Source organism: Cygnus atratus, chromosome 5 (assembly GCF_013377495.2).
Source record: "Cygnus atratus isolate AKBS03 ecotype Queensland, Australia chromosome 5, CAtr_DNAZoo_HiC_assembly, whole genome shotgun sequence".
Classification (NCBI taxonomy): domain Eukaryota; kingdom Metazoa; phylum Chordata; class Aves; order Anseriformes; family Anatidae; genus Cygnus; species Cygnus atratus.
In genome coordinates this window covers 64,123,761-64,146,927 of record NC_066366.1, presented here as the reverse complement: position 1 = coordinate 64,146,927, position 23,167 = coordinate 64,123,761, and the positions used below count along the sequence as shown (strand labels likewise).

At 46.7% G+C, this 23,167-nt stretch overlaps 1 protein-coding gene across 1 annotated transcript in view; it reads right to left on the bottom strand.

The window, feature by feature from the left end:
- MDGA2 (MAM domain containing glycosylphosphatidylinositol anchor 2) overlaps nucleotides 1-23,167 on the bottom strand; it is a 334,490-nt gene that overhangs the window by 64,964 nt on the left and 246,359 nt on the right. The window contains exon 9 of the mRNA XM_050711142.1: nucleotides 6,333-6,602. Coding sequence (XP_050567099.1) covers nucleotides 6,333-6,602 — 270 coding nt within the window. The remainder of the gene's footprint in view (nucleotides 1-6,332; nucleotides 6,603-23,167) is intronic.

Genomic DNA, 23,167 nt, shown 5'->3' with positions numbered 1-23,167 from the left:
TGACAGTGGGATATTTTAAAAGAGATGTCTGAGTGTGCTGTTGGTATATTTGTCTGGACATTTTGACCTCATGACTGTTATTTGTGCTCGGAAGCCAGGCTGGGCCAGGTGGCGAGACCGCAGTGGGGAGCGGCGTGGGCGAGTGGTGAGAGCCGGGGGATGAGGGTGAGCTTCTGCAGCCCCCTCCTGTCCTCCCCATTCTGTGTCCCTGGGTTAATCTGGACGAGAAGGCTATAAAGGGCCGAAGAGATGCTCTAGGGGAGAGAAAAGGCTGAACTGAACCCGCTGGTAACATGGCAGACGGCCGGCGGGCACCTGCTCTGCCAGCACCGCGCTGCCGCCACGAGGACAGCCCCTGCTCAGTGGGGTGAGACAACGACAGAAGCCAAACTTGGAAACAAACAGAAAAGCTGAAATAAACAAACAGGAATGACAACACTGACGGGAAGATCTTGAGATTAAAAATTAATGGCAGCTTGCTAACGGGCGCTAGCACATTGCTGCAGGGCTCCCGCGTACCTGTGCGTGCGGGGACTCGCTCGAGCAGCAGGGACGCAGAGGACAGGCACAAGAAGACATTGGGGAAACACCACGGTATTAGATAAGTAGAGGGTATAAACAGGGGAGATTTGGATTTAAAAATGGAAACCCCCAAGCCCCCTGGTGCTGACTCTACATGAGAAATTCTGAATCCACCGAAGTGGATCAATTTTCTTTAGGCTTCAGTCAAGCCGGGGTTTTACCCTGCCAAAAATAAAAACACTAAGTGGTTTGGAGGAAAAATGTCACATATTAAAAAAAAAAAAAAAAAAAAAAAAGGATAAATATTTAAAAGAACAAAGTAAATATAATTCCTTAATTCCCACTGAGGGAGATGTGTAAAAGAGAAGCAGAAGTGTATCTACCAAGGAGAATATTTGTCATTCTAAGAAAAGGACAAGTGTATTTCCAGCACTTGCCTCCCCCGTGCCAGCTTCCTCAAAGACCACAGGTAACATGCCTGTGACTGTCATCGATCATCCTGCCTTGAGTTTTGAAACTAAAGGGACACTACCAATGGGGAGCACACATTTTTGTCCCAAATGGCCTTTAGTATTACTCATATAGAAACACTTAGCAGTGTTAGAATGGGAAGAGAGAAAAGGAAAAATATTTTTCTGGTTTTCATTTTTCATCAGCACCTGACGTTGATGTACCACATGGAGCCAGCTGTGCAGCCAGCGTCTCCGTGCACTTATGGAGGACGTTGGCAGGGAGAAGCACTCAGGCCATGGGCGTTTGCTTCAGTTCTGGGCCATATTTTCATTCAGAAATTAGGATAAAATGGATGGCACACACTTCAAATGGGCCAAAACCTGCCAGGGACCTGGTTTTGTCCCTAGGTTAGAGTAATAGAGTGCCCTGGACTGCCTCTTAAGCCAATGGTGTGCGAGGAGCTGGTGCTGCAGGTAAAACAGGACAGTGTCCTAAAACATAAGCTCTGGAACTATCCCTTGTTCCTTCACGATTCCCTAAGAATTTCTAAGAAAAAAAAAAAAAGGGAAGCCACAAACAACACAGACTTCTGTCCCTTAGTTCAGAGCAAAGGCCTTCCTTAACAAGAAAGGATTAACGAAGCTATAAAACTTTACACGGCAGAACACTGTTTAATTCAGCTAATGGGGCCACGGAGGAGAGCCCAACACCCTGCAATTTCAAGTGCCTGCGATTTGATTTAGAATGATGTCCTCGTGTATCCTGGCTTTCAGGAAAGGCTGACGGCAGTGCTGATACCACTTCGGCACGATGCCACACAGACCAGAGGCACCGCGTGTGGTGCCGAGGGCAAAGAGGAAACACAAGGGCAGAAACTTCCCGACTCTCACACACATCCAGTGAGGATGTTCCTACAGGGCTCCTGGGAACCATGCAGCTCCTACCGGAATGGATGCCGCAGGCATGCAGACGGGATGAGTCAGTGCCCGGGGTTCACGTTCAGGTTCCCTGTGGCCTGGGGGAAAGGGAGGCAGGAGATGGGAGATCCGTGAGCGGACACCCCCAGCTCGCAGTGTCCGTGCTGGGGGATATGGGCAGGGTGCAGGCCCCAGCTTTGCTCGCGGCGTGCTTTAGCTCAGTACCGGCAGCGTTCACCACTGCTCATACCAGCAAAGCTCCCGGCAGCGACCTGAGCACAGGGGCGGCCCCAAAGGGTTGCAAAACGGCAAAGGCACCACGCTGGACCCTGTTGTGGGTAAAAGCTGCATGCCTCAATAACACAACGGCAAGAGTTTCTGGCTCGTGAGCCCCTGACGGTAGTTTCCAAGGAAATGTCAGCACACTAGGGATGCTCCATAGGAAGGGAGAGCTGTGGTCATGCTGGCAGCCGACAGTTCTACCCTATGTGACTGGCCTGACGTGTCTCGGCCAGAAGCACTGAGAGTGAGCAGTAGGACTGGATAAGTAAATAATTAAATATTGGCTCATTAATTAATGCAACATTTAATGGGGAAAACAAAGGGCAACCAAAACAGAACAACACAAAACAAGCATCCAAAACTGTCTTTGCAAATGAGTCTCATGGAGCTCTACTGTGGGGTCAGAAATCAGTTCCTAAAAGTAACAATGTCAATGCAATGACATTAGCAGCTTTCTTTAGTGCTATCCAGCACTATAAATCCTAATTTAGACAGCATCACAGATATCGTATATAGCACTGTCAGTCCAGACCTACAGGCATATTTCACAATGCAGGCTGAGCGAAGGATCGTACAAGGGTGTGTTTCTGGCCCTTTCAAACACACTGAGCTGCAGTTAAACAGCTGCAAGAATTTAACCTGGATGAAACAAAATGTTGTTTCCCGTACTTAAAAGCAACTCTTTGGACAGCAATTTTTGTAAACAATTCAGCCCGAGGCAGGCAGCAGCGTGACAGATTTCAGTGCAAGTGGTTAAAGCTTGCCAAAGTTATCAGCCGCTGAAGATAAAGTGCAATGCTGACACTCGTCAGGTAACCTCAATTACGGATAATCTTAATCCTAAACAGCTCCCCAGGTGCACAGAGTATTGCTAAACAACCCCTGCTGCAGAACCAGCTCTTCTGCCAGCAACACCACTGCGTGTTTGAGAGCTTAGGAGTCTGGAAAATAAAGAGTTCAGCCTCCCCTGGCTCGAGGAGGTCCAAGTCCCCGTCCACAAGTGTCCCCGGGGTGCCCAGGGGCAGGATCTGGCCCAGGCAGGCTCCAGGGCTGCCCCCAAGCAGCACAGCCCACCACCACATCAGCGGGAAGTGCACGGGGCAGATGAAGACAGCTTTAAACCCCAAAACATGCCTCTTCCCACATTCCTCTTCCCCAGGGGACACAAATGCTGTGCCCACCATGTGGCGCATCCAGCAGGTGACACTTCCTCCATCACCAGCATCCTCCTGCACCCGAGTCCTTCCTCCACACACATGAAACCCTATGAATAGTCAGCGCCATTCATGACATTTTCTGCATCCGAGGGCTTTTTTCTTTTCAATTTGCTTCCAGTCTTGGCAGGGTTTTAATCACACACTGACTGAAATGTTCTTTCTGTCGCTCTTTGGGCATTATGTGCCCCATCAACCACTGAACAGAACACATAGATTGTGGAGCTGCGAGCAGGGTGAACTCATCCTTGCTTTCCCACAATTTTGCTTGTATGTTCTCATTTATTTTTAAGACAGTAGCAGGTTAAATCTGCCTCAGGTTGGCCCATCCGGTATAAATCAACTCCCTTTTCCACATGTGATTTATTTAGCTTGCATCTTCTCAAATTTGGCTCAGAATCCAAGTGCAATAAAAACAGGTTTTGCAAATTCTAGGGCCAGCATAAATCTTTTCATGCAGGCGCTTTCAGTTCTGTGCTGAAAAGCCTTCTCTTAGCATACCAATGCCTCTCCGCAGCCCTTGCAACGTAAGCATTGCAGCACTCTGCTACTACATGAAAACCTGGAAATAAAAACAGCGGAAAATGGGCTACGACAACTCCCATGGTTGCACCCAAAGTGCTCCACTGCTGCCAGATTCCTGCCACGGGTTATTTATTTGGCTTTTTTCTCTGTGTGTGTGTCAAAGAAGTGACCTATTTTTTTCGTGTAATCACATTCCTGGTGAATGTAAACCGCCTTTTTGCCATTTCGTCGTTTTTCTTCTACACTTTCTCCGTTCCCCAGTGCTTTAGTTTCATCTGTCCTGATAAGACTTGGGAGCAGAATACATTTGCTGCCGTTCCCTGGGAGCAGTTTCAACTCCGTGTGTCAGAGAATATATTTACTAAATATGAGCGTGTGGGATTTAACCTTAAAGGACTGAGGAAAGCACGGAAATCATAACCCAAAGGGTTACTTTCAGCATCTTTAACGCAACAACGCAGCATAAATTCGCATAATGGTATGGACTAAAAATGAGCAAAGCACAGGAGGGATGAGAGACAGAGTGTATCATAAAACCATTTTAGTACTAATTTTCAGTTATGTGCCTTGCTTTGGCATGGTAATAAATCACAGAAAGCCACTCAAATTGCCCCAGTCTTGGCAAAATAATTGCCTTAGAATAGGTTTCTACAGTATCGGGTCCAAAGAGTGATGAACAGCAAATTGAACTGCATTCACTCATTTGAGGAAAAAGATTTTTTCTCTGGTTTCCTTCAGAGCCACCTTCTGGATTAAACTCCAAAGAGCTGGAGAAGCCGGTGGCTGTGAAAATACCTCCAAGCAGGCTCTGAATGATAATTTAGCCGAAGGCTTGATTACATTTAGAAAGAAGTAGAGCCATCAGTCACCGGGTACTTGCTCTGTTCCCACCACAGTTGTGCCGCACACTGCTGGCCCTGGTGTAATCCCTGCAAATAAGATGCCAACCGACTACATCCAAAAGAGAAAAAAAGCATTCACATTAAATCAGGACATTTTTTTTTTCCCAATAAAAACGAATTTAACTGAAAAATGCTGGGGAGCTGAATCAAGAATGTTTTCTTTGCTCCCAGGACAGATGTGTATAGCGGTTCTCCCCTGACATCCAGGGCTTGAGCAGAGCAGGGTCCCTGAGAGGTGTTTGAGAGACTCCCCAGGGGCAGGGAGCTGAAGACCTCTGTGGCACATCACTTAAATCCATGACCTTTCTGCTGCCCTTTTAGCAGTGAAACTGGTAACAACACCCATCACCCTAAACAGTGGCAGGGCTCAGGGAGCTGTGTTCAGGTCTGGTTGTAGCTGGAGCCAGGTCAGTAAAGAAGAATAAAATCCTTACTGAGATGGGCCATCTTTTCTTCTAGGATAGCTCTCTTTTACATATTCTAAAGTCATTGTTTGTTGGCTTCTTTTCCTACTATTCCTTCCAAGAAGCTGATGGGAGGTATTTTACGCTGCAATGGGACTACTGCTCTGGCATCCCTAGGGAGGACTGGGGCTGCCCATGCCGGCCTCTGGAGAGTGCCCATGCTGGGCAGGTGCCTGGAAATGAACAAGGGGTTCCTGGCCCACCTCAGACCTTGGGAGGAGATGTCTCATTTAAGAGCTTTTCTCCCTCCTGTGATGCTAAACAAAGTCTGGTCAATGAGCCTAGAGGGTTGGGGAGCCTCGAGCTGATGTGGCTACGGCTACGGCAGGACCTCAGCTTGGGCCCAGTGCCTGCTGCAGGCAGGATCAGGCAGCTGCGTCTTCAAGCCATGGAAACTAACATCCAACAGAGGAAGAATTAAGACCTGTGTTTCTAAAAACCAAGTTAAACTTTCAGGTCCAATAGGGGATATTGATGATAAAAGACATATAAAATATGTCCAAAACCAGTGCATGGGTAGATCATGGCAGGGGCTGCACACCTGCCCCGAGTCTGTGATCTTGTGTATTAGGGTCACAGGGCTTTAGCTTTTTGAGGCAAGGAGCACATTTCAACACCCTTCTGTACCTGGGTTGCTTGAAGTTCCTCGGGACTGGGGTCTGCCTGCTCACTGAGCGTACCAACAGAGAAGAGGAAATTCATGCCTTATTGCAAACTTCAAACAGATGAAATTTGCTACCTGATGACTCTCTCAAGACTATTTCAAAAGCATATTGACAGATGCCCATGGAGGAAGGATATTTACATTTCACATGTAAAAAACTTTATCCTTGAACCAGTGAAATAAGCTAAATCTCCTATTTTGTTACCAACCTCCCCGGAATCCAAACCAGATGCCCTCCAGCTATGAACCTGCTTTGAAAGACTTATCTCAGGCAATGCACGAGTTGAAGCAGAAGCAGCAGCACCCAACAACACACGAAGCTGCAGAGCACTCAGACCATGGCCTCCACTCGTGCCAGCACTGCAGCACCACGATGCTGCCGAGCCTACCTGTGACGAGGAAGCTGCAGCGGCCGGCACCCGCCTCGTTGATGATGTTGCAGTTGTAGATGCCGTAGGTGTCGCGGGAGAGGCTGCTGACGGTGTACTCGGTGGAGTCCTGCACGTCAAACTGGCCCGTGCGCAGCAGCTTGCTGCCCAGCCGCCACTCGTAGGTCAGCACCCGTGTCGGGTATGCCCTCAGCACCCGGCAGCTCATGGTGATGCTCCGGCCCTGGCCCTGCCGAATCTCCAGGAAGGTCGGCTCCACGGCGGGGGGGTCTGCGGGAGACAGGAGGGGAGAGCAGGAGCTTTGTATTAGCGTGAGGAGCAGCATTAACCATGGAAAAGCTGCAGCACCGCATTCACAAGAGGGGAACCCAGAAATGACAATGCAAAACTTAATAGCAATAGGTAACAGCAACGTGTGCACCCAAGGCACTGTGTTCTGCTTATTAATGTTTTCTACTGAGTGCCTAAAGAGAAACCCAAACTGTCCAGCAGACACTGTGCTGCTTCACCACTGCCATCACTTCGGAGGTCCCAGGCACGTGCAGAGGAGGCTCAGCCTCACAGGGGAACCACCAGCTCTGGGACGTGGGACTTTCTGCCAGGGAAAGAGGGAGGCAAAGAACTAAAAATCTCGACTCGGTGGAGGCAAAGTGCACAAGGCAACAACTGCCCTGCCATTGGGTTCAGGGCAGCAATTCTGTGTTCAGTGGTGGATCCAACTTTGCAGTGAGAGCAGAGGGATCCCTGAAGCAGCATGGTCCCCCCAGCAGCTGCCTTCAGGCTTCAGCAGATCTATATAATCATATGGTTAGCTCTACTATCCACTCGGGTGGTAGGTTTGATGTTCCAGTAAGCACAGAACGGGCCATCTTCCCATGACTTCAATTAAACTGCATTTTAAATAATATAGATTTGCGGTTACAAACTCTGACAGACTTTTCATTCTAGCAAAATGCAAAATAAATAAAATACAGATACCATACAGTGTATGCAAAAACCTAACTTCACCATCTCATTTATCTTTTGACAACTTAATCATTGCAAAAAAGAAGGGCAACCTGTAGAGAACGATGCTGGCACGGTGTGGAGGTTTCACCCTGCTGGGCAGCTGATCTCCAGCACAAGCACTTCTCTCACTCCACCTCCTCAAAGGGAGAGGGGGGAGAACTACGGTGAGAAAGAAAAAGGCTCATGGGTTGAGACAGGGATAGTTTAATTAAAGGGAAAAGAAAGATAAAAAAAATATAAGCAAAGGAGAGGTGAGCCCCATCCCAGCCACAGCCACCACACACAGCTAATTCGAACAGATAACGTGCATGGGAAGCACGCTCACGTCTTACGTCTGCAAGTGGGTGCAAACAGTGACATGACATTTTGCCTGTTTAAAAACACGGCCCACTTTTTAGCCTATGAAAAAGAAGAAACCCTGAAAGCTTCCTGTGCCAGTAAAATACATGCGATCTTTGCATCCGTGTTAAAAGGTGTGTCTTACAGGCAGAAAATGTAAAGTGCCCAATGAGCGCTGCAAGAGAAGGATCTGCACAGAGTTCACGCGGCGCTCCCTTCAGAAAGAGCTCTTACAGTTTCGCTTCAAGAGCATCTTGTCCTTAGGTCCTTCATTGATTGGTATCTCCATCAGAGATACCACTAACCTTCAGACTCCTGATATTTAATTCCCTACATAATGGACGCCGTAAACAGATTCCCTCAGCTCCTGTAATTTAGAAACCGCACTTGCACGTGCACTGCTGCTCATCACCTCTCGCTTAGAGAAGACATCCCGATGAACACAGAAGGCTTGAGATTAAAGTAAACTTTGGAGACAGCATTGCTCAGAGCTCACGACATCCAGCTACCGTATTTGTAGTTCACCACAATAATTACCACTTATCTTGTAACATAATCTAAGCTGTATGTGGAACGACTGGGAGAGCAATTCCACAATTCTGGACCAAAGTGAGCAGAGAGGCACAGGGGGTGAACAGCATCAGAGACAGGACACAGAGCTTCGTGGTACAGGGTGACGAAGTGGCGGACAAACAGCCCTGAGGACAACTACCCCAACTGACACTCCATTAACACCCGACTGATGAAGAAGATAGTGATATGGAAACTGCCAATCCCAAACCCCGTCGTCGATCCCAGCCTGACCCTTCTTGTGGTTTTACGTGGTCAGCTCACGTGGTAAACTACATGTCAGATATCACATGGGTGTGGATAATTTTTAGGCCTGATCCTTAGCTGGTACGTGGGCTGCAGTACAGCTACAGATAACAGCAAATAACAGACCAGAAATTCTAAATCTTCAGTACTGCAAGCCTTCTTTCCATTGGTAATACCCGCCGATTTTGTGTCATCAGAAAATTTCATCAGCGCGTGACTATTCTTTGTGCCCAGGTACAGAATAAAGAATACAAAGGAAGATCGATTCGTGAGAAATTCCACTAGCCTCTCTCTCCAGCCTGACATTTGCCATTTCAACACGACCCAATAGTGTCTTCATCTGCCTTCACTTTCCAATTCCTCTACCTTATCCAGCTTCACTAATAGTTTCCCAAGGCAGTAGCTTTGCAGGGAATTGTCGGCTTAAAGATAAGAGCTATTTTACAGAAATAAGATGTGCCAGATCTCAACTTTCTTACAAGGGAGAGCTATTCAGCTAATCAAGCCGAACCTGCCTTTCATGGACTCTCCCTCGATTTCCCTCTAACCACCCTGCCTTACTATTGCTTATTCTTTCCAAATATCTTCTGAATCTTGATATTTTACAGATACCAGAGAAATGACTACTCAAATTCCCCAATATTTACTATAGCCCAGTTCCTTCTCCTCCCGGAGAATTAGGCTCTCCATGTTTCCTTCCCGCTTCAGTGGTGATAACGCTGATTTCCATACCCATAATCTCTTCAGCCCTATTACCTTTACTCCCAGAGCCAACATAATATTCTTTTAAAAGCCGGTAAAATGTTCACCACCTTCAAGCCAGACGCAGATTATCCTACAAATAAATACAACATAGGAGTGGTCAAACACTCTCTGATCCAAGAACTGCCTCAGCATCCTCTGCTGATCCCAGGGAAGAGGCAGAGCACAGCCAGCACCGGGGAGTTCGGGGACAGGAAATTTCTGAAAGTTGTGTGTCTGTTAAATAGCTTTTAATGAATGATTTTGCTATCATTTTCTCCTATTGCTTTTGGAACCTCTTTCATGTTTGAACATTCAAAACTTGTCTACAATTCATAATAATGTCACCTCTTTTCATTTGTTTTGCTATTTCCATTCGATGCACCCTATTCAGTGAACAATAATTCTGTTCACCTCTCCACAGCAGCTCTTCTTTAATGACTTCTGTCATATTCGTATTCAGTCCTCTCTTTCTTTCTCCCCTGCTTTATTTACTCATAAGATACTTTAGCCTTATAAAAAGCTTTTAAATAAAACTTTCCCCTGCCTTTAAGGTCAAAACAGTCTTTAAACTACAGACTCTCCATCTATTCATGAGCAGATGACACCCAGTGACAGAAAAAGAAAATTAACTTTGGTTGCTCATTTCAGAGTTACACTTTTACAGGTTATAACTTTAATGGAAAAGGAAAGGAAGGATAAAAACTACAATATATGATTGTAGGCAGTGCTAACAGTTTATTTTTATGTTTTTTTTTATGTTTTTTTTTTTTTTTTTGGTTTTACAAGATCGTGACTTCACAGCTAGCGAAGGTGGGAGCATCCTGGGTATCTCTTCTGAGAATAAAGATACTCAGAAGGAAACTTACTGCGTAGCTGTTTGGAACTTGTATGTGTTTAATTCATTTGCATTAGCTCTTCCCCAAGGCTTCGGCAATTTGATTTAATTTACTTTGCTGTATTTATTCCTATCTTTCATAATTCCAGTATTAGTTTTTGAAAAATACATGGAAAATCTGCAAAAGGAGTACACTTCATTCTCTTAAACAATTATCTTTGGGAAGCAAACAGTCTGAAGTTAAAACAGGCTTTATATAAAAGTTTAATGAATTTTTCAGCCCAAGTACTTTCATGTCATAAGGATTACAAAATGGAAAATTAAGTCTCCCCAGCTATCAAGAGAAATGACAGCAAGGATGCTTGTTTGTTTCAGACTGGACAGCTGCTCTCCATGGTGCGGATCATAGCATGGTCTGTACAGCAAGATGTGTTAAGGAGAAAACCTACCATTCAGTGAATTTATTTAGACGGCGTGACCTTGAGCAGAGACTTCACCTGCCAGTTTCATTTCTCCAATTTGTATTCTAGCCTAAGCAAGCAAATTAATTTGTCTCTCTCTCCAAACTCTAGGAACAGGAATAAATAAAACCTGATGCCTCTGTTTCAGTTTCTGTCGCTTTGGTGGCCACTTCTTATTTAACTCACCCACTAGGAATGCTATTCCAGCAATGGTGTCTGTCCACTACAGAGAAGGAGCAACCTTTACATGCTCTTGGGCTAGGATTTGCGCCAGAGGAAACAAGACCAGAAAATGAGAAATCAGTTCAGGTAGCACCATCTTATCCCAGGGCAAGGAATCTTCACCTGGCATCGTGTTGTGGGCACAAGAACCCAGCCTTGAAGGGTGCCAGCGGTGATGAGCGACCACGGGAGCAGGGACACGAAGCAGGGGTAAACGCAGGGAAGCAATGTGGGAGCACCTCTGCGCGGTCTGTCCCCAAGACAGACACTTCTCCTTGCTGAAGCACTCGAACCCAGACAGGGAGGCCGGAAAAGCCTCCGTGATCCCCGTCATGTCTTTTATTACACAGCGACAAAACAAATCCACCCAAAGACAAGTTATCAGCCTTTTTTAGCCTCTGCATAGAAACACTCTACTGGGACTGAGCTTTTTCCGTGGCTCACAATTTCCTGCAGCAGCAGTCGCCAGGCTCCAACACCGCTTCTCTTACGATAACTGGGTTACATATACCAGATCAGCAGCTTTTGAGTATTTATTTGGATCTGGGTAAAAAGTAGACGTTTTGCTGAAAAGAAAAAGCCGGCACGTTTTGATTAAGATGAACAGCTTTCAAATAAATGCGTGCACTGCTCATGTCCTCCTCGCCTGCAGACCAGCCCATCCCAGCCCGGGAACAGGGCTGGAGCAGGCTGCAGCCACCGCGCGCTTACAATGCCAGCGGAGCCACGACGATTTAAGCAAGTGCCGCTTCCAATATCTGATTGAAACATATTGTAAATTACTTCATTGCCTGAGGGATGTGCGGTGCAAAGTCAGAGTCATTCCGGCTTAAAAAGCCAGCCTTTCTTCTTTCCTTTTCTTTTATTTTTTTAAGCTATTGAGGGCATGCTTGCCTGTGAGGGAAAGTTACTTGCGAGGATTTGTATCGTACCTAGTAATGAAGGCTGGACTAAGCAGTCAATTTTTTAAATTTTATTTTGTGTCTACGCCCGTGCCTCTGATATATTATTCCCAGGCTCTGAAGATTACTCTCAGGAAAAGTCTGTGGTATTTCTTTAACTTCCAACAGAGGCAGCATTCTGTTTTCTGGGCATGGCAGCAAGTATTCCGTAGATTACACAGTAGATGTTACACATTATGCTGTTTGCAATGGGGCTTGTGTGCTTTTATACCAAACACTGATTCATTAATAAATATGTGTAAATACATCAGCATGAGATGCATGGAAGTCTGCTAGCTGAAATGTGCTTGTATAGACCAACAGAGTCAATACATCATATATAATGCCTAGTCTAATATTTTAATGGGTTTTACCCTTCTCCAGTACCATTTGTTCTGAACCTAAGCAGAAAATAAGCCTGTGTGCTCATGGTAGATTTACGGCTCTGCAGACTGCCCTGGCAAGGCTGCGCAGAGAAGCTCTGCTCCTAGAGGCTCCACGGACTTGGCGCTAAGGCTCGAGAGCATTGGGAACTCAGCTGATGTCCTGTTTTGTTGCGTATGTGAAGCCTGGTGAAGCCCCTTTGGTGCAGCATGTTTAGCCAAGTAACAGGAACTGTTTCTCTAGGCAAAGCTCTGCAGCCGTCCGGGCAGCTCGCTGCCATGCTTTGCACTGGAAGTTAAAGGCATGAAGGCAGTCAGAGCAGGATCGGACCCAGGCAGGGCCGATACGCCTACGAGCGGCTGTTAGAGCCGGTAGTGGGAACACAGCCTCCAGCAGATCGCTGGATGCTGAGCCATGCTGGGGAAAGATTGTTCTATTCATCTGCACTGCAGGGCTCATTACGATGCTGGCAAAGCCTTGCACAATTTCCACCCCTCCGCAGTCGTTATTCCCACGTCTCTCCATCCTCCAGCTGTTCTTTCTGGGCACCTCTAGCTGTTCCGGGGATTATTTTCATATGCAATTGAAAGCTAAAATGAAATGGCGCTTTAAGCTTTCCAGGTCCCGACTTGGTTTTATTTAACAGGGTAGGAAACAAAACAACACCAAGAAATAAATTCAAACCAGCTTCCTGACTACCGTGGAGAAGCCGCCAGTCTGATGGCAAGGGCTGGAGAGCAAACCCGCTCGGGCAGTGCTCACTTTTGGGGGATTTGGATGAATGCTCAGCTGGGACCACCAAGCTGCTCTCGACCCGGCTCTGCTAAAACACTGCCCACCGAACTCCCTGGGGGCAAAGGAGATGCCACACAGCGTGGCTGGGAGCTGGCGGCCACAGCACCACCCATCCTGCCTGCCCTGCTGTGCTGTGCCTCTGCTTGGTGAAACCACCAACCCCCTGGTGAAACCACCAACCCCTCAGTGAAACCACCAAGTCCCCAGGCCCCGAGCCCCTCTCCAGGGAAGCAGGGGAGGGAACAGCTCCTCCAGCTGCCCGTCGGCTCTGTTGGGAGCCTCTGCAGCGCTGCCTTTGCCTTGGGCCCTGCGAGGACACCCAAGTGAGAGCACTTGGTGCCTGTCCTGCAAGCCCCCAACCCTTCCCAACACCCTGCTGCCGTGTGCCATGCCGAGCACCCCGCACCCATCTGTCCTGCGCCTTGCTCCTCTCTTGGTGCTGCCAATCTGGGGTAGGAGGAACGAAGGATAATTATCCACCTGCAGTGGTCGGTCCTTTCTCGGCAGCATAAAAAAGTGCTCTCAGATATGAGAACGGTGGAAGCACTACGCAAGACTAGACAGGTAAATTATTCAGCCTTTATAACTCCTGAATGATTTACAGCCGCTGTTATCCCTTTACACAGGCAGGGCATGATCTCCATGAAAATGCCTCCAACAACTTCCAGAAGTAGCTGAATAATGGAGCATCTCAAACCCAGCATGTAACTTTTTTAAGCTAAACCAACACTATTTTTTCTGGATAGATAAAAATCAAATACGAGCCATTTGAAAAAATAACAATCATCTCTATGAACAATAAATAGTGGTACAGCTTAAAGCAGACCAGTCTGGGGCTTGGTGGCAGAATTGAGATTACTTGACGTAATATTCCATTTATTCCCACACAGACCTGCAGAAAGCAAATGCATTAAATAAATGAAGACATAAAGCGTAGGCTCAATTTTGTGGAGATGAGAGATCCTAAAAATGTTGAAGGGTTGGGCAAAAAAGAATCATGAATATACTTCCCTGATGCAATGGAAAACTTCTCACAATGCTCGTCTGACAGATCTGGGTCTGTCCATTAACCAGACAGAAAATTCAAATGAATTTGACCAGAAATAATATTTCTGGAATATACACTATAGTCTAACCTGTGGTTTTACTTAGCTCCTGAGTTCAATGTGGAGGTGGCAGAGCGAACCCTAATGGCCAGGGCATCGAGAAGATCAGATGGCCAGAGAGCTTTAGGACATGTGCATACGTAATGGTTGTGATCCCTGTGAAAATGGCAACAGCAATTTTCCAGCTGAAGCTGGGAGATGGCTATTACAACCTCAGGTAATGGATTTAATTCAGCGAAAAGAAAATGTTATGTTTGGAAAAAATCATTTGCACTCCTACATGTGAATTAAAACAGAATTGCAAAACCAGCCTGAAGGTGTGCATTCCCAAACCAGCCCCGGGCACAGACAATGACCCGTGGCATGCCAAGGAAACCATTGTCTGCATGGAAATTTGCTTTCCAGCTGTGACACCACCGAAGTTTCCTGAACCGTTTGGACCAAGGGACGAACACCAAGCCTCAGCACGCTCCCACAGGAGTGGTGCTGGGGCTGGGAGGTGGCTGCTGGGCATCCCTGCTGCTCCTGCTTGCCTATGGGAAAAGACCGCAGGACTGCAGCCGGCACAGGCACGGGCACCAGCACGTTTTGGCACTGAGCATGGCCCACAGCAGTGGCCAAACCCTGGCCAGGCCCTTGCTGACCAGGCTTTGTTCGAAGCAAAACCCAGTTTGCAACACACCATGCTCGCCGTCGGCACCTGCCACAGCCCAGCTTCCAGAACACAGAAAGAGAGGCTTATTAGACTCCCATGCGCCGGAGGGACAAGGTATTTTATCTTGGGACCACTGCAGTCATGAGGAACAGTGGTAAATGAGGGAGGTTCAGGCTGGAAATGAGGAGCCATTTCTCCTCAGAGAGAGCGGTCAGGCATTGGGACGGGTTGCCCAGGGAGGTGGTGGAGTCACCGTCCCTGGGGGTGTTCAAGGAGAGGTTGGACGTGGTGCTTAGGGACGTGGTTCAGTGGGTGACATTGGTGGCAGGGGGTGGTTGGACCAGGTGATCTTGGAGGGCTTTTCCAACCTTAATGATTCGATGATTCAATTCTGTGATTCCATGAGGTGTCTTTCTGAATCACATTTTTGATAGTAAGAGCTTATTAGGATAGGCAGCATCTTCCCTACACCAACAAACCCCTGGAAAACAAAACAAAACAAAACAAAAAAACAAAACAAAACAAAAAAAACAACAACACAAAAACTACCCACTGTATCAGAGATGCAGCTACTGATGGTAGAAGAAGATGGTCAGCTGAAGATCTGACTGAGAATTCTTGCTTAATTTCTGTCTTTTGTGCCAGAAATCCTTTTGAAGCAGTTTTCAGAGATCCCTTTCTTGTTGTGAGACTAATAAAAATATATTAAAAATTATTTATTTAAAAATAAAAAGGAAGAGGAAAAGGAAACATCTTTGTCAGTGGCAGAACTACTTGAGGAATATTTTCTCTACAAGAAAATCTGACTAATAACTGAAAATAGGAGTATTTTAAAATAAATAAATCAACATTCAAACTCTGAAAAATAAATATATATATTAAAAAACTAAGGGGATAACTGGAATCCTACTGAAATCCTACCCACTTGGCTGTGAGTGCACCAAGCCCTGTGCTGACCGTGGCAGCAATCCCGCTGTGCTGCCGGGTCCATCTCCCTGGGCGAACGCATCCAGCGCCATGTCTCTGCCTCGGTTACGTTCACATCGCAGGGCAGGACCTGCTCCATGGAGTAACACGGCTGTCATGGCACCACCACAACCACAATCCCAACTATCCGCTAACATGCTCATAAATGACATATGACAGCAGTAACAAGTGCAAAAATATTTTCCTCCGAGCCTGGCTATACCCCGTGCTTACCAGATTCAGCTTAGAAGTGGTAATTACTTTGGAAACAGGAGAATGAGAGGTGCATCATCGCCTGAGCATGCACACGCCCTGAGAGCCAGGAGGAGGAAGCTGAAGATTGCATTGCAGCCACCAAGTTAATTGGATCTATTTATTTTAGGTCATACTGCCAAATTTATCAGCCCTACCCTTGTACAAAGGGTCAGACAAATAAAAATCTACTTGTATTTCCTAGCTTTTTTTTTTTTTAATAGCTTTTTGTCCTAATGCAGCTGAACTTCTGCAGAGGACACTTTAATTGACAAATAGGTTAAGCCTTTGAGCAAATGCCTTTCCAGCAGTTCTGGAGGCAGGGAGGCCGATTTGGTATTTCCTCGCTGTGAAGGAGGCCAGGGAAGGGCAATGCTCGGCCCAAGGTGCAGTTTGAGGGTGATGCAGTGAGTCCCTCCAGGCTTCTACGATAGTATTTAAGTACAAAATGATGGCAATTCATTAAAAGGGTGAAACATTTCAAGTAGAAAAATCATCTTTGTGGGAAATAACATATCAAAATGGGAAAACTTCCGAATCTACCTCCTTCTAGAGAAACACTCTGCTGCACACATCACCTATCTTTTTTTTTTCTTTTTTTTTTCCCGTATTTGTTGTAAAATTAATGTTCTATAGCAGTTTCTATTACTAGTGGTCAACAAAAACTCTCTTCAGTACATCTGAATGGAAAACTGACTTTCCCTAAGGATTTATTTTCCATCAAACTGTTATTTTCTACTTAGCCAAGATCAGCCAAAGCTCATCAGTTTTTAATTAGTCTTCAGCAGATCTTAATAAAACCAATAGTGGTTTTCTTTGGAAAAAAGAAATCGAATACTTGAATGCTCTTGTGGAGCAGGTCTAACAACAGATGCTCACAGTAAAAAACTTGCAGTTCTTGTGCTCCAGGCCACCTAGCAGTATAAATCAGACAACGCACCTCGAGCTGGCGTTCTGCAAGAGCTGGAGAGGTGGCAGGAGGCACAAAGCACTGGCAGGCATCAATCCAGGTGCTTTCCATACTCCTTTTACCGTACTAAAACTGAGCATGGTGGGGAAGCTGCACTGCTACCAATGTCACAGGAAACTTGTCTGACATCCTAGAGGATGTAACAGGGTAAAACCAGCAAGAAAAAAGGACCTCTGACATTTCCCAAGCTTGTCCTGACTTCCAGCCAGTGTTCAGGAGGAGGTATCTCATGGGGGATGTCAAGCCCAACAGCACAACCGAGTTTCAGGTGTTAGTGAGCCATGACTCCCCCAAAGCATCAGGAAACCCTAAAGCAAGCTTCAAGGAGGTGCTGGATGGAAAGCAATTGTGTTCCAGCACTTCTTGGTGAGACAGGCTTGGGAGCAGTATTTGTTGCAGTGCTCCAACGAGCAGGGAGGCTGAGACCCCACTCTGTGACGGGGGGTTCAAAGGATAGGGACAGACAGGGTGGAAAACCAGAGGAGGGCTGAGGTCTTCCACTGGGTTGTGACAGAGGTGGGACACCCCAAACCCACGTCTTGCCGTGCCGGGTAATACATCAGTACAGAAACCCACGTGCGGATGAGTTTGGCTAGCTCCACTTAGCGTGGGGAGAAGCGAGCTCACCTCCTGGGTGCAGACAGCAGCTGCATGAAGTCAGGAGACGACACAAGCTGCTTTCCTTTCCTGGCACGCAGGGCTGTGCACCTTGCCTTGCCTCGCCTGCGGGAGCAGATCAGCTCTCACACCTCACCATGCAGGGGACAGCGTGGGCCAGGCTCAGCTTCAGACAGAGTTTGCAGCTTTCCAGCTAATCTAAATTTCAGGTCTAACAAGGGCTGAATTTCATATTAGGTGGACTTGGAGTTAGGCAGATTTTGCTGTAAATTTCTTCTTTCTTTCCTTTTATTTATTTATTTTTATTTCTATTTTTTTTTGCACTGGCTGCAGCAGTGCACGTTAGCGGGTGGTTTGCAGAAGGATTTACATTCATGGAAGCCTCCTCGTCACTCACAAGAATTTGACAAATCTGATTTTGTGGTTCCAATCGCATCTGTTGGTTGCAGACAGTGGCTGGGATTTTCCTGGCTGATGCCTCTGTCCTGGTTTGGCTCCTTGACAGGACAGTGCATTTTCAGAGCGAGCAGTAAAGATCACGCAGTGCTGCTGAGTTTTACAAGATTCAATATTTGTGATAGAACACGTGGAACTTTTGCAAGTGAAAAATATTCAAATGAGTAAACAAACAAGAAATAACTTAGGAGTTAAGCTGTAACATTAATCTGCCCACATATCTGCAAATCTTTATTTGCTTTATTTGACTAGCTCTCGCAAGAATGGGACTGTTGAATAACGATGAGTTTCTGTAAAAAGCCGAGAAGCTGGTATAATCCACAGTCTTTCAACAAAGCCTACTCCGCTGATGATCTTTTATGGGCTGTGCTGCTATTCATTATATTTTAGGAAGTAAAAATGGTAATGTCTGAAAAAATAAATCTTGAATGATACCACAGCAACCCTTTGCATTTTAAAGATTTCAAGAAGGACGCATCTAGCAGGGGTCCTGCACCTGCACTAAGAGGCGTGGGCTCCGTGATTTCTTTGGCAACACAACCACTTTCCTCCTCTGCATGCATGTACGGTTAGGTTGCTGACTGAAGGCATTTTATTTCATTTGCCAACTCTACTCAGAATGCAAGTGGAGATCTCCCTAAGCCACGTGTGCTTGTCCCTGCCTCGGTGCTGTGTGCGGGCAAGTCGTGGCACCAGAATTTCTCCTGCCCCTCCCCGGGACCAAGGACATCTCTGGAGAGCAGGTGCCAGCACTGGTGGCCCTTTCGCAGAGAACTAGCAGGTGACAAGAGATGGGAAGGGAATGGCTCTGTGCTTGCTGCGGAGCATTTTTAAGCCGAGAAGTTACTGTACACAAACAAAATCTGCCAGCTTTGCAGGCAGGTCTGTGCTGTATTCAGTTTTGCCAGCCACGCACTTGGTCTCCAAGTGTTTTATGGACCCATAAAAGACACTGCAATCCCACCACAACGCGGCGGTGCAGAACAAAAGCTGGATGGCACCGTTTCATGAGGCCGAGGTGCTGGGCAGGCTGCAGGCACCGGGAGCTGAGTGCCCCTGGAGCTGCTCCCCAGCTTCGGACACGCGGCTTAGAAGTGGAGGCACAGCTTGTGAAAAAAATGCGCTGAAGACCTGTCAGACCCCAGAAAACTCATTTTAAGTTCAGACATGAGGGAAAGATTCCCCCATCTGCCTCTTGTTCTCCACGGAGCAGACTTCCCACAGGTACCGAAGGGCTGATGTGCATGGAGATGAGCTCGAAGCCAGACCTAAAAGGGTCCTACCATAACCTAAAAGGGTCCTACCACAGCGTAACCCTGCGGCGTTTCGGGGTGGTTTCGTCACATCTCCTTCCGCCAGACCCACACTACCCAAAGGGTTGTTGATAAAACCATCCCCTTCCCTGCTGCTAAAACAATGTTGTGTCCCCGTTCACATCTCTTCACAGCCTCCTGGATATTTAATCAGTAAATGCAAGCTCCTCGGTTGGAGAGAAACTTGAGATTCAATGTGACTTTAAAGAAAACGGCAACATAACGACCTGATTAGACACAGGAACTGTCATTACCATTTCAGCAGCAGTCCCATGGTCTCTCTCCGTTTCCTGCACCTTTTTCCCTTTTCCCTGGCTCGGTAAGATGTGCCATTCCATTCATTAGGAGCAACTTTCTCCTCAGAGCTCCAAAACAAAAGATATATTCCTACTTTCACTGTAGGCACTTAATTTCACACCTTACGCTAGCTGGAGACTTTTCCTGCTTTTTCCCATATCAGTGGAAAAAATGCCTGGGAAGGCAGTGAGCACAGCCTGAGGCTGTGGTGCTGGGCAGCGTGCACTGGAGGAGCCCAGCTCCCTTGCCATGAAAAGGTCTGCCATGGTAAGTGGCATTAAAATGAGTAAATCTGGTTAAGATAAAGGAGGATGACAATGGTACATGACATATATATTAATGACTGAGAGGGAAGAGCAGCCCTGCTAGGTGTTGTTCAGCTGTTCATTCTCAAAACCCCCAAATAACCAGGCACTATAAACAAGCACTATTAAAAGGGGTGGGAGGAGAAATGCTTCAGCAGAAATCTCGGGTGACAAAATAACACCCTCTTTTAAACCACATTTCTGCAGAAAGGTCATTTCCTGGTGACTAAGTCTTTCATGGGAGAAGATCTTACAGTTCTTGCAACAAAACCAGGCTTCTACCAGAACCTACAGCCTTTGGAAACACTTCTTCCTAGTACTGAACCTAAATTATGAAGGTGCTTCATTGCAACACCCATAGTGGGATCAGCTCTCCTTACCGAAGACAGCCCGACCAAAACCATTGGCTTCAAATGACACGTCTAAGGTAATTTCTGCTTCTGCAGTGAGTTCTTGCTGCTTCCCTCAGAGGACCACAAAATGAACTCCTCTTGGATGTGGAAAACAGTGTTTCTTTATTAGCCTCATTATGTAAGCAAAAGTAAATTAAAAGCAGAAAGCCATTCTCCCAGCAGAACAGATTGCCTCTGGTAGATAAAGATAAAGCTCGTAGCACAAAGCCAGAAATGCCAACAAATTCTCCAAAAAGCCTTGGGATGGCAAGGCTTAGCCAGCCGTCCTGATGCGCGCCCTCTCGTACAAATAACTGGGTTTTAAGGTTGCGCTGTCTCTGTAAGCACCTCACCCCTCACGGCACACAGCACCCCCTCCCCGTGGCAGGCACCCCCTGCCCACCCATCTCCAGCAGTGCCGGAGCCTCGCGGGTGGGCGCAGGGCACCCCGACCCTCTGCAGGGACCCGCGGGGTGCACAGCATGGCCTGCATGCCCCATCGCCTCCCTTCTTTCTCTTTCTCTCGTACCTAACGGGTGCATTTATTTGCTTTGCAGTCTCTCCAGCCTGCAGCGTGTTGAATGCGCCCCGACCTTGCTGCTTGCGTTACTGAAAGTCTGAAGTCCAGGGGGTTGCTCAGGGCCAGGAGCAGCAGCTCCAGCTCCAGCTCCTACCAACAGTTCAGGATCCACGGCAGACAGAAAACTTGGGAAGCTGCTGTTAACAGCGAGAGCATCGGGCTTTGAGGCCAATCCAGCACAAGGGTGCCATGCCAGGGACAGGCAAGGGACAGCGTAGCACCGGGTTATTTCTGCTTTGCCTCTGTGACCAAGTACCTCCAAGAGCTCAGAGCAGTGATGCCAGGTCTGTTACCATTCTCTCTGTGGCCATCTCACCAGACAGACCATTGTGGCTCTGTTTCTCCCTTGATTTCCTCCTTACCACCCTGGGCCAAAGAAAGAAATAGCAAAGGACCAGGACATGGAGCAGGAAAAATGGCTCCTGCGCTTTGGATAAGTCTCAAAAATATAAAGGTGTGCATGAGAGGTGTCTGAGTTATCCTGCACTCAGATACTGGAAGAATGGCTGGGGCTCAGTGATGTTAGGGCGATGAGCAAAGCCTCCAAGTTTCAGTGCAACTTGCTAGCCACAGGCTTATTTCATGCATAGCAGAACGGTATTTAAAACAAGATTTGCCAAGTGAACTTTTATGAAGATAGCGATGAAGTTTTTTTCTAGCCTTAACAATCTATGAATATAAATTCTTCCCCTTGGAACTCTCATCCCATTTCAGAACTATTATTCTCACAGGAGCTCTATTTAAGCAGTGCTATTGCTCAGCAAAAGCCAGCAGCGCTTCAGCGTTTTGCACCAGCTGAGGAAAAGCTCCATTAATTCAAGTTTGGTTTGCATTTACTACAAATACTGTGCAGCTTTAATACAAGGTCTTAATGCATTTCAACAAGTGCATTTTGAAAAGTGTCTTGCACTTGGCTTTTGGATAAAAGTAAAGGAAGATTTAAAAGGTCAAGTAAGACAAGTAAATAGCATCAATTCCAGACTTTTGTGGCTTTAAACAAAAGTTAAGTTCTGCCATTGTCCTTCAAGCACTGGCACACAAATAAAAGTTCGGGACTAAAGCAGCAAATCATTCACAACAGCATGTACTTTATAATGAAATCTTACAGAGCAATTTGCTAGTAATTTATGTCATGTAGCAGCCAGAATCAACCACTTATGTTTAATTTCCAACAAATTAGAATTGTCCAGGGTAGTAATTCTACCTGTGAAGTGATTCCTTTTAATGTAGTACATGTGTGTAGGCAGAAACACGTAGACGTTGGAATCCGGTTCCTACAGAAACCCCACGGTAGCAATAGGGTTTTTATTTGTGCCTGCGCTAATAGATCCTCTTCAGTGAATGAAGATATGCAAATTTTTATCATTGTGAAGATACATTGCAAGAATTAAAATGTGATCCCTGCATGAAAATTAAATGGGGTATAAAAATAGCTGCGACGGGTTCTTTCTAATGACTTCTATGACAGATGTAGTCATGATTAATGACGATGCAATAATGCCTTAGCTGAACTTAATCACTAACACATCAGTTAATATTGACAAAGAGGAAATGAATGATACAGAGGCATCTACACCCAGAATCACAAGAACGGGGCGAATATTAACTGCTTTGCGGGGCTTAGCACAGAGGTGGTACCGCAGTGGTGGAGCTGAATCCCGCCTGGCTGCGCGGGCGCTGCGCGGGAGCCCTGCTGGGTTCCCCCTCACAAGGCACGGCCCCGGCAGCTTCTGAGTCACTCTGGTGGCTAACAAATCAGCACATCTGCTGCCTGTGTGGGGGTGAAATATTTAGAGGCGTGAAACATATTGGGACCCCTTGAGTCTACAGACTGTCAGGATACAGGTTGAGGTCCATGGTGTCTTTCAACAGAAGGGATGATCAGAAGTAGCTGCCGTGACCCCGTGCCTCTGACAAGCTCCAGAATTCAACTCCAGCGTTTCTGTGTCAGATCCACAGCCCAGTGCTGTGCCAGAAGATACAGACTTTTTCAGAAGACATCCCAGCTCAATATAGAGATTTCTGGCAATGAATCCGACGCCATAAGCATATCTCAGTTGTCCAAGTGATTCAAAAACTACATTTCATTTTGAGATCTTCTACTTGCTTTTGGAAACTGACTACTCAAAAGTTTACATATACAATACAACTAATTCATGTATTTTATTTTCTTGACTACATTAAATAGGATGAGCTACTCAAGTCTCCCATGGCAGGGCAGTTTTTCCAGCTCCTGAACAGTAAGCAGAGATCCCTGCAGGACGCACACCCTAACACTGCATACCACTGCAGTCAAAGCCCCAGTGTTGCCCCACACGGCTGATGGACACACCTGGACTGCGGAGGGATGGGGATGCAGTACGTGGGCTGATTACAATTA